Here is a 13,371-nt window from a genome sequence, read left to right on the forward strand (position 1 = left end):
TAATGCTTTTTATATCTTTGTAAAATGTAGGCTTAAGTTTCAAAGAAAAAAACCAACGGTATTATATCCTAGGAGAGCTCTTAAACGGATACAACTGAAATCAAGCCTCGTTCCTAAAATGGAGAGAAGAGAAAGAGGAAGGGCAGCACAGAATCGAACAATTATCTATCCAAAATGGAAGTGTGCCTCAAAGACCCAGGTGTGGGATTGTTCTGGGGCTGGATAACTCAGAAGAAAGTCAACAAAAGATAGGCCAGAGTTGGTCCTCACATGTTTTAAGTGATAAAGGAAGTCTGTTTTAGGGCTTAAAACCTGTTTTTCTGTTATGGTTTTGAAGCAATAGTGTGCCAGCTGCTGGATTTCTTCTATTGTTTAGAATCGGAATGAAAAAAGATATGAGTATATTTTTTGTTTTTTTTTTAAAAAATATAAGTAACATTATCTATTTATTTATTTAATCCTCACCTGAGGATATGTTTTTTAAAATTTTTTTTCTTTATTGATTAAGGTATTACATATGTGTCCTTATCTCCCCATTGCTCTTCCCGACCCCCTTCCCCTCAGGCCCTCCTCCCCCTCCCCCTGTGTCTGTGTCCATTGGTTATGCTCATATGCATGCATACAAGTCCTTTGGTTGATCTCTCTGAGCATGTTTTAAACACAAACAGATGCATCTACCAGTCACCAACCGATATAGGCAGCCATTTTCAACTATTCCAGAAGCGGACTCATGCTGGGTTTCCCTCTGAGTCTCTCCTCACTAGACCCTTCTCTCTACATTCCTAGTGCCAACAGTCCTACTCAGGCCTCCAGCACTTCCTGCTGCAGTGTTACAATAGTCTTAAGGGAAGAGTGAAGATAGGGAATAAAGTGGAGTCACTTTAACCGAGCTGCTAAGATTATTAACATTATGAAAGTTGTGGTATGAAGAAAGGCTCAATTCCTGTTCTCACTATCCTGGGAACTTAATACTTGTTTGAACTTTCCAGTCCTTTGTTGATACCTGGATATACATCTGGACCTGCAGATAAGTTAACACTCTAATTGCCCCCTGCAGGACTCCCATATCCAGGCCACCTGATTACCCCCTGCAGGGCTCACATTGACATCCGCCTGACATCCATTTTCCAGACCACTGGATGAGGCCAGGCCTCCTGGTTCCCAAGTTCCGGACTACCTGGTATCCATCATCCAGACCATCTGACATCTGACTAATAACCACCCTGGACCAATCCTATAGCACTAAGAATGCAGGACTGAGAATCCTCAAGAATGTACTTTTTACTCTAAGAGCATTTAACTTTTCTCTCTTCTTTGGGACACTATTTGGGTTTCTGCCTAAATCAGTGTTTCCAGAATAATTATTCTTTTAATCTCAAATAAATGATCCTTGCCTTTCACTTTGGCCTTTTATTTTTATAATTAACGGTCTCTTAACTGGTCTCCCTACTCCAGTCACATCCCTTCAAGCCACGTTGCACATGGTGTCAGCGTGCTGTGCATGTGGCATAGCTGAACCCCTCAGAGGGCCCCCAGCACCTGCCTACAGTCCAGGCTCCTGGGCTGGGCATTCAGGTCCTAAGTGATCTGAACCAGCCTGCTCCTCCGCCATCCTGACAGGCAGTATAAGCTAACAATTCCTGGTTACCACGAGTTGTCTTCGCTTGGAATATGCTTCTTAGCTCTGACTGGCTGGAAAACTCTTTCAGTACAACTTTATGAAAAACAATTAGGTTATTTGAATACCTAACCTTAGAAAAAAAGAAATATGCCAAAATGTGAACTAAGGTCTAAACACATAGCTATTTATGACAGCTTATTTATAACAGCAAAAAAGTGTATGTGTGTGTGTGTGGGGGGGGGGGGGGGGGTAGAGGCAACTGAAATGTCCAAAAATAATCAAATAAATTATGCTATATGGGATATTATAAACAATTAAAAACAATGTTGACAAAGTTTAAAGACATGGAAAATGTTTATGCTAGAAAGGACTTAAGAAGACTTAGGAGATACAGATATCCCAGAAGAGGTCATAAAAGCAAAAGAAGAAAGAAAACTAAGAATGCAGGCATAAAGCAGAGTCAGGGATGAGGCCACAAAGATAGCTTCGGCTATGTGTGTGGGCCACAAACTGGGCTTTTAGCTTCCCATGAGTAAGCATAGAAAGAAATCGGGACAGTATCACCGTTCAGTACCCACAATATGAAAACATCCCCTTGCTTGGGAGAAATGTAGTTAACCCATACATGAACTGCTGTGGCGAGTCTCCGTGGAGAAGAGTATAAAACACTAAGGCACACATGGCAGGTTTCCCAAGGGTGATTCATACAGAGATCCGGGATGAAGGCAATGGCCATTGCACCAGCCAACTCAACCCCCCTTGTAAGGAGCCAACAGGTAATAATGGATGTTTTTAGTTTTCTGTGAATCTCCCTTGTTGCAGAAGTAGAATGTAAAGAAATGGAAAGACTGAAGTATATTTCAATTAATCTTCCCTCAACTAATTTTTTGGTCATAATTCTGATATGCTTAAGTGAATTTAAAGTTGTACTTGCTGAAGAGTACTTGGAGTCAATCTAGTCTATAGCCAGATAGTTAAAAATAGACTTATCTGAATGAATAATTAAGGGGCAGAAGTAGGAACAGAGAGCTTAGTGAGAAGACTACTGCAGAAAGACAGGAAAGAATCAAAGGTCATAATGATGTAGCCATCGTACTAGGAACAGTAATAGTTCCAAAAATGATGATAAGAGTAATGTCACATTACGCTGTAGCAATAGCAATAATAATAACAGTAGAAATACGTACCATTATCATTATTTGTCAGGTTTTGAATTGAATATGTAAAAACCAATCATTTGTTAGATAAATTAGATTTTTGCATCAAAATCTAAATCCCTTCATTGACATTTTCTCCTGTTAACAAAAGTCAAGGCTAAATTAAAAGCACAGCACACACAACACTGGCACCCTCTCCTAGATTCCCAAAGTTTTGGTGGTGCTGTCACATTCTATTCCTGTCTGGAAGAAGATCAAGGGAAATGGAGTCTGCCTTGGACTTCCTTCTCATTCCTGATCATATTTTGGCTATCGATCCTTTCATGATAATTCATAAAGTATTTTAAAAGAGTTTATTAACTTAATTAAAATAGCACTTGTAAAAGCAAGAATCGATTCTGAATAGCATAGGTCTGTTGTTAAAACTCTTCTTGGAGCTGGTAGGTATGTCTGTGCATGACTTTAATCATTACCATGACAACAAATAAGAGGGAAATCATTATTAGTTCCTTACTCATGCAAGGGTCTCTGAAAGAGACAAAGGAAAGAAACAAACAAGAGAATGATTTTGAAAATATGGCGGTACAAGAGCATCCATTCCTGAGTGATACGGAAAGACACCCCACCCAGCAACAACAAAGCAGAGATATACCCAGCGTGTCAGGAGCGAGGAGGCCACAGAAAAGAGTATCAGAGAAGGAAGACAATAAACTGGAACATTTTGGAAACAGTTTTTACTCCAAGGAGATGCAAAGAGTTCTGTGTATGAGTCAGCCTGGAAATAATGGGAGAGTCTATGAAGTTCATAGGAACAAAGGCTTAATAATACCCCAGAGGAAATTACCTAGCAAAAAGCAAATGCCAGTGCCTTTGTTGGATAACATCCATTACTGCACACTGTCTGGCAGAACCCAGCAACAGGCATACAAATATCTTGATTTTAAAGTCAGCATAGAAAAAAATGTATGAGCTCTTCAAAGAGTAAATACATGTGGCGAGTCTGAGATCAAACAGCCATAAGTATAATCTGTGTTTGGGAATGCTCAATGCAGTTCACTATTTAAAGGAGGGCCTACAATAAGGAAATAAAAGCAGATGGACAGTAAGGAGCTTGAAGCAAAAAGAATCAAGGAATAAACTGAGACCCAAATAGTGATGTAAAAGGGGAAAGCTTGGGGCCAAACTGAGCCAGCCTAGGGTAAGGGCTAGTATACATAAAATGAAAGTCCCCCCCCGCCCCCCAAAAAAATGAAAGTTCCTAAAGTTTTATTTTTTTTGTGTGATAAATATTAAAATGCTATTTTTTTTTCTTGGTTAATATTTCTGAAATATTTTAGAGTAAAAGGAGATCTATCTGGCTTGATATATCATGACAATCTAAATACTGCTAAAGCCATGTAATTTGTCATAATTACAAATTGCAGTCAGCCAGGTGTTACACCCAGAGACATGGTGAAGTCAACTGTGGTACGTCTATGACTAGGCTATTATGTAGCCTCTAGTAACTGTATGTAGTAACATGGAATATACTTATGCCAGAACTGTAAATGAACAAGGTATTTTACACTGTATGAATTACAGAGCTAAAGTAATGCTGTACCTAGTTTTTAAAACAGATTTTCTTTTTAAATTTTTTATTGTTTAAAGTATTACATATGTCTCCTCCTCCCCCGCCCCCCCTGCCCCCTGCTTGACCTCTTCCCGGCCACTCCCAGCCCCCAGCACATGCTCTCACCCCCCTAACATATTTTCTTAATTACATCTGTAAAGTTCTTTGGAGTCTCAGGAAAAAGTTGCTATTTAATTTGCTCTAGACATTAAAAATATATATTTGTACTGATTTCAGAGAGGAAGGGAGAGGGAGAGAGAGAAACATCAAGGATGCGAGAGAGTCATTGATCGGCTGCCTCTTGTGTGCCCTACACTGGAGATTGAGCCTGAAACCTAGGCATGTGCCCTGACCGGGAATTGAACCGTGACCTCCTGGTTCACAGGTTGATGCTCAATCACTGAGCACACTGACCGGGCTGCTTTGAACATTTTTTTATTAGGAGTAGCCTGACAAGGTTCTAAACAGTCTCCAAGAAATAAAATAAAGGAAAGCACTTTCCTTACTTATGACTATCAGGATATATAAAACCCTGAGTAAAGTCTGCAGAGATGAAAAGGTGCTACACTGAGAGGCTCTCTGAGGTTCACATACTGCTACTCTTTGCAGTGTTTCTAGAAGTCACCCAGTAAACGCTACATATCATGTTTAGGGAGCAAATTTATGTTTAGTACCCTCATATGAAGGAAACTACCAAGTCTTTATGTGCCTCCCTTACGATTTCATCTTAGAGACAGTCAGGCATCTATACACCCAGGAGAGGAAGCCCACTCAAAGGCCTTGGCTGGGGCCACCAGGGTGCACTTCCTCAATGATCAATTGGCCTAAAAGCATTTCAAGTACAATCCATTCATTCCCCTTGAGGGTTTCTGCATTTATTTGAGTATCCTGGGTGTGATTTTTTTTCTCTGTAACTTCTTTGTCATTTTGAGATTATTAAACCTATTCCTCCAAAGGCATACTTTCTTTCTTTTGTATTTCTAATGAATAGTTTTATAAGATGCATTGTTTTATGATGAAATGGATTGTGTTGTATCTTTGGGTGTTTTCTATCTTTGTGTACTTTTCTACTTTATTTACGTGAGTATTTTAAGGTTCTTTAAAGCCAGTCTTTTCAAGTGAAGACCATTTCTTCAAGGCAGAATTTAATTTTATTTTTAGGACACTTGAGCAGATGCAGAAAGGTTTTTAATTATAGGAGGACAGCTTTTAAGGCAACTTTAAAATAATTAAGTTATTTAAATGTGTTTAATTTTAACAGCATAAAAGGAATTCAGACACCTTAAAAAGTAAATATCAATTAGCAAGAGGAATGAGGATTGCGTGAGAATCACCTGGGGAGCTTTTCCAGTTACACTTGTTGGGCACTCTCTCCTATAGATTCTAGAAGTTTTGGCAGGGGACTGTCACATTCTGTTCCTGTTAGTAAAACAAAAAAACCCCCAGCCCCCCTAAAAACAACAACCCCCTCCCAAACCAAACAAATAAAGAGAAATGGAATCTGCCTTTGGCTTCCTACTTAATCCTGACCATTTCCTGGCTGCTGATCATTCATAAAATATTTGAAAGACTTTACTCATTTAATTAAAGTAGCACTGTAAAATCAAGACTGGACTCTCTCACAAATCTTCTATTAAAGAAAACTAGCACTGGGATCTGTGCTATCAAACTGTATCATGAGGTCCTACTTCCTAGAGGTATACCTCCTTTGGTGCAACGAGGATCAGGAGAAAAGTTGCACAGAAAGAATGAGCTTTCCGGTTGTTTGACAGTGACACATGGAAACGTTTGGGCAGAGGGGCCTAGCAGGTCTGCGCCAGAGGCCAGCAGGCACTCGCCACACTCGCCCCAGTCACACCAGGATCCCGGTGACTCACCGGCAGGGCAAGATCCGGACCACGTCGCTGGGCTTGTACCCTTCAATGCAGACTGCACAGTTGTCAAAGTCGGGCTCTGTTTCCTGCCACACAGAAAGCACACGTGAGCCTGCTTTTGTAGTTTCAACTCTTGTAAAGATACCCAAATAACACGCCACAGGACCATGCCTCAGGGCCAGGTTTCAATGGTCTTGGGGTCAGTTTTCTTAATCAATAATTTACTATTTACTGGCTTAGTTTCCATTCATTCTAATCTCCACTTTTTGTCTCTCGGTTCCACTGCAAGTAGAACAATTTTTAAATTGCACCATTACTGATAATGCTATTTATTATAATTAGAGGTGACACAGCAAAAACTCGAAGATGAGAAATACCATTTACGGAAAAGTATCTGAATAATATTTAATCTTTCCATTCCTCAGGAATCTAATGTACACAATGCTAAAATAGTGTTTATGACTTCCGCATCTCTTCCCCAAGTATATAAATCTCCTTAATACCCCATAAAATATTACTTATATAATAGCTCTTATTCTTTTATTATTCTCTGTTACAGGGGAAAAAGTAATGGAAGAATACTTTCAATTCAGTAGTGATTTTAAATGAATGTTATCATAATAAACTCAGCAGAATTTTTATATAGTTGAAAAACAGCAGCACATAATTAGGGAGACAAATCAATTATTCAGACTAGAGACAACCACCTGGAACACATGTTGAGTCATGAATCCCTTACAAGCTCCCAAGAGCTCCAAATCCATGTCCGCAATCCACTGCTTTAAAATTTCTCCTGGGCGAAGACAGACCCTCAGAGGCCGCAGGTATGGCCGGCACTGCTCTGTTGTCCGTCCTCTAGACATGCATTTGCTTTTGGCTTTCTGTCATCCTGCTACAGTGAGGGAGGCTGCTGCAACGACTTTGGGGCTCTAGACACTAGATTTCAGAGGCACTAAATATGCTTCCTGCACTTACTGTAGTGGAGGACATCCTTCAGCACGTAACACTGTCTTCTTTGCAAGGAATCAAGTCCTAATACAGAAACCATCTTTTTTTTTTTTTTTTTAAATCTTGTGGGACACTGGAATAAGGTAATTAGCAACTGCTTGAAAATGGAATATGATTTCCTTCTTTGCATTGGCTGCTAGAAAGCCCCCACCTAAATTTGGGGCCCATTTCTGTTAAGCATTTTAGGTAATGCGTTTGTCTACTAATTTCATCCTGGCTTCATCTGCTCTTCCTACATTAATTTTAAATTTCTCATATTTTCTATCCCAACTACTTTGCTGTCCTATTGTATACATTTTATAAAGGGCTTTAAGTTATCCTATATAATAAAAGCCTAATATGCAAATCGACTGAACAGCAGAACCACTGGTCGCTATGATGTGCACTGACCATCAGGAGGCAAATGCTTAATGCAGGAGCTGCCCCCAGCCCGCAGGCCCCAGGCCAGCCAAGGCAGGTGCAGGTGCCCCCCGCCTCCCCACCACCCCAACCAGATTGCCCGGCCAGTGGCTCCACAGATTGGCCTTGATCGCTGGCCAGGCCTAGGAACCCTACCCATGTAAGAGTGCACTGGGCCTCTAGTATTTATTTAATAAAGATGGGTAAAATAACAGATGCCTATGGGAGAACTATTAGCATACATCCCCCTTCCCATCCTTCTCTCTCTCCCACCTCAGTGGCCAGTAAAGCCAGGAGCTGGTTTGAATAGCCCCTTAAGCAAAGAAAAGAGGCTGTTACCTTGTCGCCCTTCTTGATGGTCCTGACCTGGAGCTTGCTGATTGCTTTCTTCGCTGCATCCCCCAGTCGGCGCTGAAACAGCAAATGCTGCTGGTTAGTAATAAAGGCCTGTAATTCTTGACTTTGCTTCTAATAACATTTAATAAACCAGGGCAGCTATATCTGAAATCATGCACGAGTGGCATGAATGTTAATGATGTCTGAAAGAGATGGGGTGGTGATGTCTGAACAAAGTGGCTCTGGTAATTGAGGTCTATTAGAGAGAAGGTCTTCATGCCCCATGTTAAGCAAGTGGCATATGATATGGAAAGATCCTGTCCAGTGACATTAGTGCAGGTTACATTTACACAGATTACCAAAAAAATAAATTGAGGCCCTAGCCGTGTGGCTCAGTGGATAGAGCATTAGCTTATGGACAGAAGGGTCCCAGAGTTCGATGCCAGTCAAGGGCACGTAACTCGGTTGGAATTTTAAAAATATCCTTTACTTATGTAGACTCAAACTAGGTTTATATTTAGTTGGTATTATCCCATTACATCACATTCTTACATGCCAATTTTGCCTCCTTTGTATATGTTTAAGTGTGGGTATGGGTATATGGAAATACATAAAAATATGTTTAGTTTAACAAATAATTATACAGCAAACCCCTATGCAACCACCATAACCCACATCAAGAAATACTATATTTGACCTGGTTCACAGGTCAACACTCAACCACTGAGCAACACCAGCTGGGCTATACATACAGTAGTTACAGTAAATAAGTAGAAAAGGAGATATTCTCCATGCTAATTTACTTTCATTTTTGATATTTCATTTTTAGTTTTTAAAATAATCACCGGCATTTTTAACAGGAGAGTAAACTTTGGCTGTTTCCTAAAGGGACACCCATATACACTTGAGATTTATGCCGAAGTCCAGGAATAGACAGCAAACTAAATTGGCAGGAAAAATAGGAAGAGTCTATAATGATAAATACCAATGGCGGACATAGAGTAAGAGGAAAAAAGAACTGAGGTAAAACTAAACAGGATGCAACTCTCTTCCCTCCTCTTTTCCTCTAGTTATTGACTAATTGTCCTTGGGTCTCAAATCAAGTCATTTTGGGGAGCCCTTCCCAGATGTCTTCCAGGAGAAAAGACCCCTCTTGTCTACACCCTCACAGTACCTTGTCCCCCTGTTTCATAGCCCTGTGACAACATATACTATTTTAAAGATCAACCCCAGTTACTTTTCTCTCACGTAAGCTCCCTGAGGACAGGGCTGTATTTATGTTTGCTTCCCATTAATATGAATAGAGCTGCCTTCAGTAATTGACAGTGGGTCATTCAATACATATTTCAGATCACATACTTCGCCCCAGTTTCAAAAGCTCTGGGTTTTGAAAAAAAAAAAAAAAGGTAGTGAAAACACACAAATTTCTGCTCTCTGTAGTTTATTATCTAGTGGAATCTTCCTTAATGGTCAATGAGTGAATAAAATCTTAAACCAAGAGACCGTCTTTTTAAAATTATTTTTTATTTTTATTTTTTAGCAGGGAAAACAACCTGAGAAATTTACCAGTTAATGTGAAAATACATGGACAAACCATGATACATGTGGCTAGGTTAGCAAAGCTATGGTCCTGACCTTGTCAAAGACAGCCTGTCGCAACTAAGAGCTGCTTTTTATTGAAGAAGACAGGAGCAAGAATTGGAAGACATGGAGAAGATGTTACTTGCTACAGGGAGTAAATGCAGAAAACCTATAGAATATTAGATTTAGAATAGGAGATCTGGGCCCACAGTCAAGTATTGATTGTTTTAATTTTAAGTCATGAATTCAGATATTTCTGTAATTGTGTTTAATTTGTATTATATAATATCTGGCCCCAATTTCATCACTTACATTGTTTTTTATTTTTAAAGCAGAGCAGTAAGGCAGCAAAAATTATTTTCAAACAATGGTATTGGATTATACTCAAAGAAAGACCATCTTTTTTTAAGGAGGTGAACCAGAAATAATGTTTTCAAAATTTATTTAAAATCATTTTTTAAGCAAATGAAATATGTCCTTTTTAAATGTGAACATGTAAGGTAAATTCAAAGACTACTTTCTATCTTGTCCATGCATTTTATTTTGCTTTTGGTTATATCTGAATAAAAAGGGGGTATTTTTTTAAAAAAATCCCCTTCTCTCTTTCAGAAAAATAAAAAGCTATTTCCATACCCTTTTAAGGGAAAATGAAAGCTGCCTTTATAAAAAACAAAAAGAAAATGATTTGTCTGTCCAGGAAATGTAAGCTGACATTAGGGTATCAGGGATTATGGCTAATAGCAGAGTTAATGGTTAGGGGATTAGAAAGAGGAATTCCATTACTGGCATTTGGTGACTGAGGGCTGGGAGGTTACAGGAGTTCAGTGGAGGATAAAGTCATTTGGGAGATGGGCTTCTCACATGAGCAGAACTAGCAGATGGAGAAATTCGAGTATAAGAGAAAGTGATAAAGTCCTCTCAACACCAAGTCTAAGAGGTCTTCCTCCCTGGAAGTCCTGAGAAATCAGATGACTCACAAAGGAAGGAAGACATGTTTTCCTCATCATTCTGGAAAAATGGTGTGAGGGTATTCCTTTCTCTTGGAGTGCCTTGAGACCAACCTCATTTCAGATGGTAATTCACATACACCTCCTTTCAGGAGGAAAACGGCAACGTTTTGTGAGTGGCTGACAAAGGACAAGAAAGTCCGACGTGCCGGTGGCCGAGATGTTCTAGATACCTTGGGGAATACAGAAAAGTCCGCTTCTGAGATATAGATAATAGTTATGAAACTGTGGATTGCTATTTTCAATAGGTGTCTAGATTAACCAAAAAAGGGGAAAGCACCATAAAATTTTGTAATGTAGTCAAATTTTGTAAGTATGCACATGTTTGTATTTCTCTTTAAGTGACACAAAAATGACCCAGGAATATTGACTTCTAAATAAAAACACTGACTCACTTGCAACAATTTTCTAACCAGTATTACTGGATTTCCAAAAATGCAAACTAAAGAGATAATGAGTGAAAACCTAAACATTCTTAATGAAATGGTCCAACTAAAGCAGTTGTAGCTTTTGCAGTTGGTCTCTTCCATCTTTGGGTTCTTAACTGCACCAAGAATAAACGAGAGAAAAACCACAGGCCCTGCTCAAACTGAGCCTGGTGTGGAGCCTGAATAGAGGATCTAGGGGTTGGAACCAGAAGTCTGTCACAGAAGCATCCTTTCCTTTGCGGTTCATTCTCAGAAATGCAGACTAACAGGCTGCTAGTGGGAGACTTAGTGACCACCGCAGCTACATTTAGGGGCCACCTCATACATTTAGGGGCCACCTCATACATTTAGGATCACCTCAGGTTTCTAGAGGCCTTTTGTTTCAGAGGGTGATTCCTCTCCCTTGTCTAGGGACTCCTACAGATTTTCTCTAACCCAACTAGATCCAAATCATGCTTTTCACTAAAGATGACCAGGAGTTGGGCCATCTTAATAATTAGGTTTATCCGTCAATTGAATCTAAATGAGCGTAATAAAGCATTTACCAAGGTTATTGGTTCCTTGACAGTAGTGAAGACAAATGGCTTCATGGAAAGTAAAAAAGAACCATTTATTACAAGAAGAAAGTCCTACATATAAAAGGACGGTAAACAAAGGCAGACTCCAGTTCAACCCAAGACACATGAGCTAGAGACCTTAGGAGATGGAGAAAAAGAAGACACTTTCTTCTTGTCCCCTTCTGTGTTATAAACAGACGTGCAGTGAATATGGTTATAAACAAACTAGGAACATAAAGACACCAATACAGCATCAAAATCGAGTTAATGTTCCATTTTATCTGATTGGATAATTTTGTATCATATTTGCCCCTTTTTACTGACAGCTGTATTTGATCATCATGATTCTCATCACCACCACCAAGTGGAAAAACAACAAAGTGTTCTTATGTCCTAGGTCAGTGGTCGGCAAACTCATTAGTCAACAGAGCCAAATATCAACAGTACAACGATTGAAATTTCTTTTGAGAGCCAAATTTTTAAAAATTAAACTGTATAGGTAGGTACATTGTTATTAACTTAATTAGGGTACTCCTAAGGCTTAGGAAGAGCCACACTCAAGGGGCCAAAGAGCCGCATGTGGCTCGCGAGGCGCAATTTGCCGACCACAGTCCTAGGTGAAGAGAGGACACTGTAAACATAAACAGAGTTGGTCCCAGTCATCTGGAACCTCATGTGGCCACGGGTGACTCAGACACTTCCCTCACTCGCTCTAATACATAACAATGAATTTTCCAGGCCTGGCTGATGCAACAGAAATCACTGCACAGCCGTTGAGCTGATTTCTATGATGTAGGTCACCACTCCGTAAATGTAGTAAAGTGGGTAAGAGAATCAGCCTGGTGACTTCACAGAGTAATGACTTAAATCTGTGCACACATGACATGAGGTAGAAACGTCAGGGTTATCTTTTGTGGGAGATGGTGTAGAAGAGAAGGCAATGGCTTGCATGTTAGAAGATCCAGCTTTCAGTCCTATTTCTGTCACTAACTGTGAGACTTTGGCCAAGTCACTTCAACATTCTGGACCCCAGTTCCCCTCATTAGTAAAACCAGGTATGTGGAGCCATGTTATTTCCAGTTTTACCAGGTCAGGATTTTCTCCCACACAGAACAGGACTGGGAGGCAAAGATCCTTGGGACCTGAATGATCTAAACATGGCAAGTCAATGGCTAATTATCTCACTGAATAGGTCACAGATATAACATACATTTTGCCTTTCCATCCTCCTGAGGGCTCTGCACTTTCTGCAGGAACACATCAGGGACCAAGTTCGTTGTCACTTTTTAGGAGACAGAAGCATCTCTGACCCCTGGGACACTTGGCATACTCCTTTCCCTTCCCTCTCTCTTCCCCTGTGGCGTTCAAGTTTGTCTTAAATACCATTGCTCCTCTTGTTCCAGCCTAACTTTAGGACCAAATGTGCAAATGAAATCAAGGGGCCATGGGCCATGTACAAGCAAATACTAGGAAAAGTATTCGCACAGAGGAGTACCTCTTTCAAGAAAGCTTGGTTGAATGTCATTACCAGGCCTCACATAAAACAACACAAACCAGGTCTGGTTTCCTTGGATTAGCCTCAAAGGCAACATTGTTTATGAAAAACAAAAAAGAGCCTTACATCATTTATCTGATCTGCCCATGTTTGAAATTGCCGCCGTCTACTGAGAGTCCTGTGGTTTTTAGGACACAGACCCCGTCTTTGTGTCGGAGATGGGATATCCTAGGAGACAGAGGGACAATGTCCCCAAGCATCACCAGCAGGCAGGCTCACCTGCCACAGCCATGGCAGGA

The 13,371-nt window shown here is 40.1% G+C and overlaps 1 protein-coding gene across 1 annotated transcript in view; it reads right to left on the reverse strand.

The window, feature by feature from the left end:
- Positions 1-13,371, reverse strand: part of RNF150 (ring finger protein 150) — a gene marked incomplete at its 5' end in the record, with an annotated part of 163,842 nt that overhangs the window by 53,235 nt on the left and 97,236 nt on the right. Inside the window, 2 exons of the mRNA XM_006766086.2 lie at positions 6,265-6,347; positions 8,008-8,079. Coding sequence (XP_006766149.1) covers positions 6,265-6,347; positions 8,008-8,079 — 155 coding nt within the window. The remainder of the gene's footprint in view (positions 1-6,264; positions 6,348-8,007; positions 8,080-13,371) is intronic.

The sequence above is a fragment of the Myotis davidii genome, unplaced genomic scaffold (assembly GCF_000327345.1).
Source record: "Myotis davidii unplaced genomic scaffold, ASM32734v1 scaffold436, whole genome shotgun sequence".
Classification (NCBI taxonomy): Eukaryota; Metazoa; Chordata; class Mammalia; order Chiroptera; family Vespertilionidae; genus Myotis; species Myotis davidii.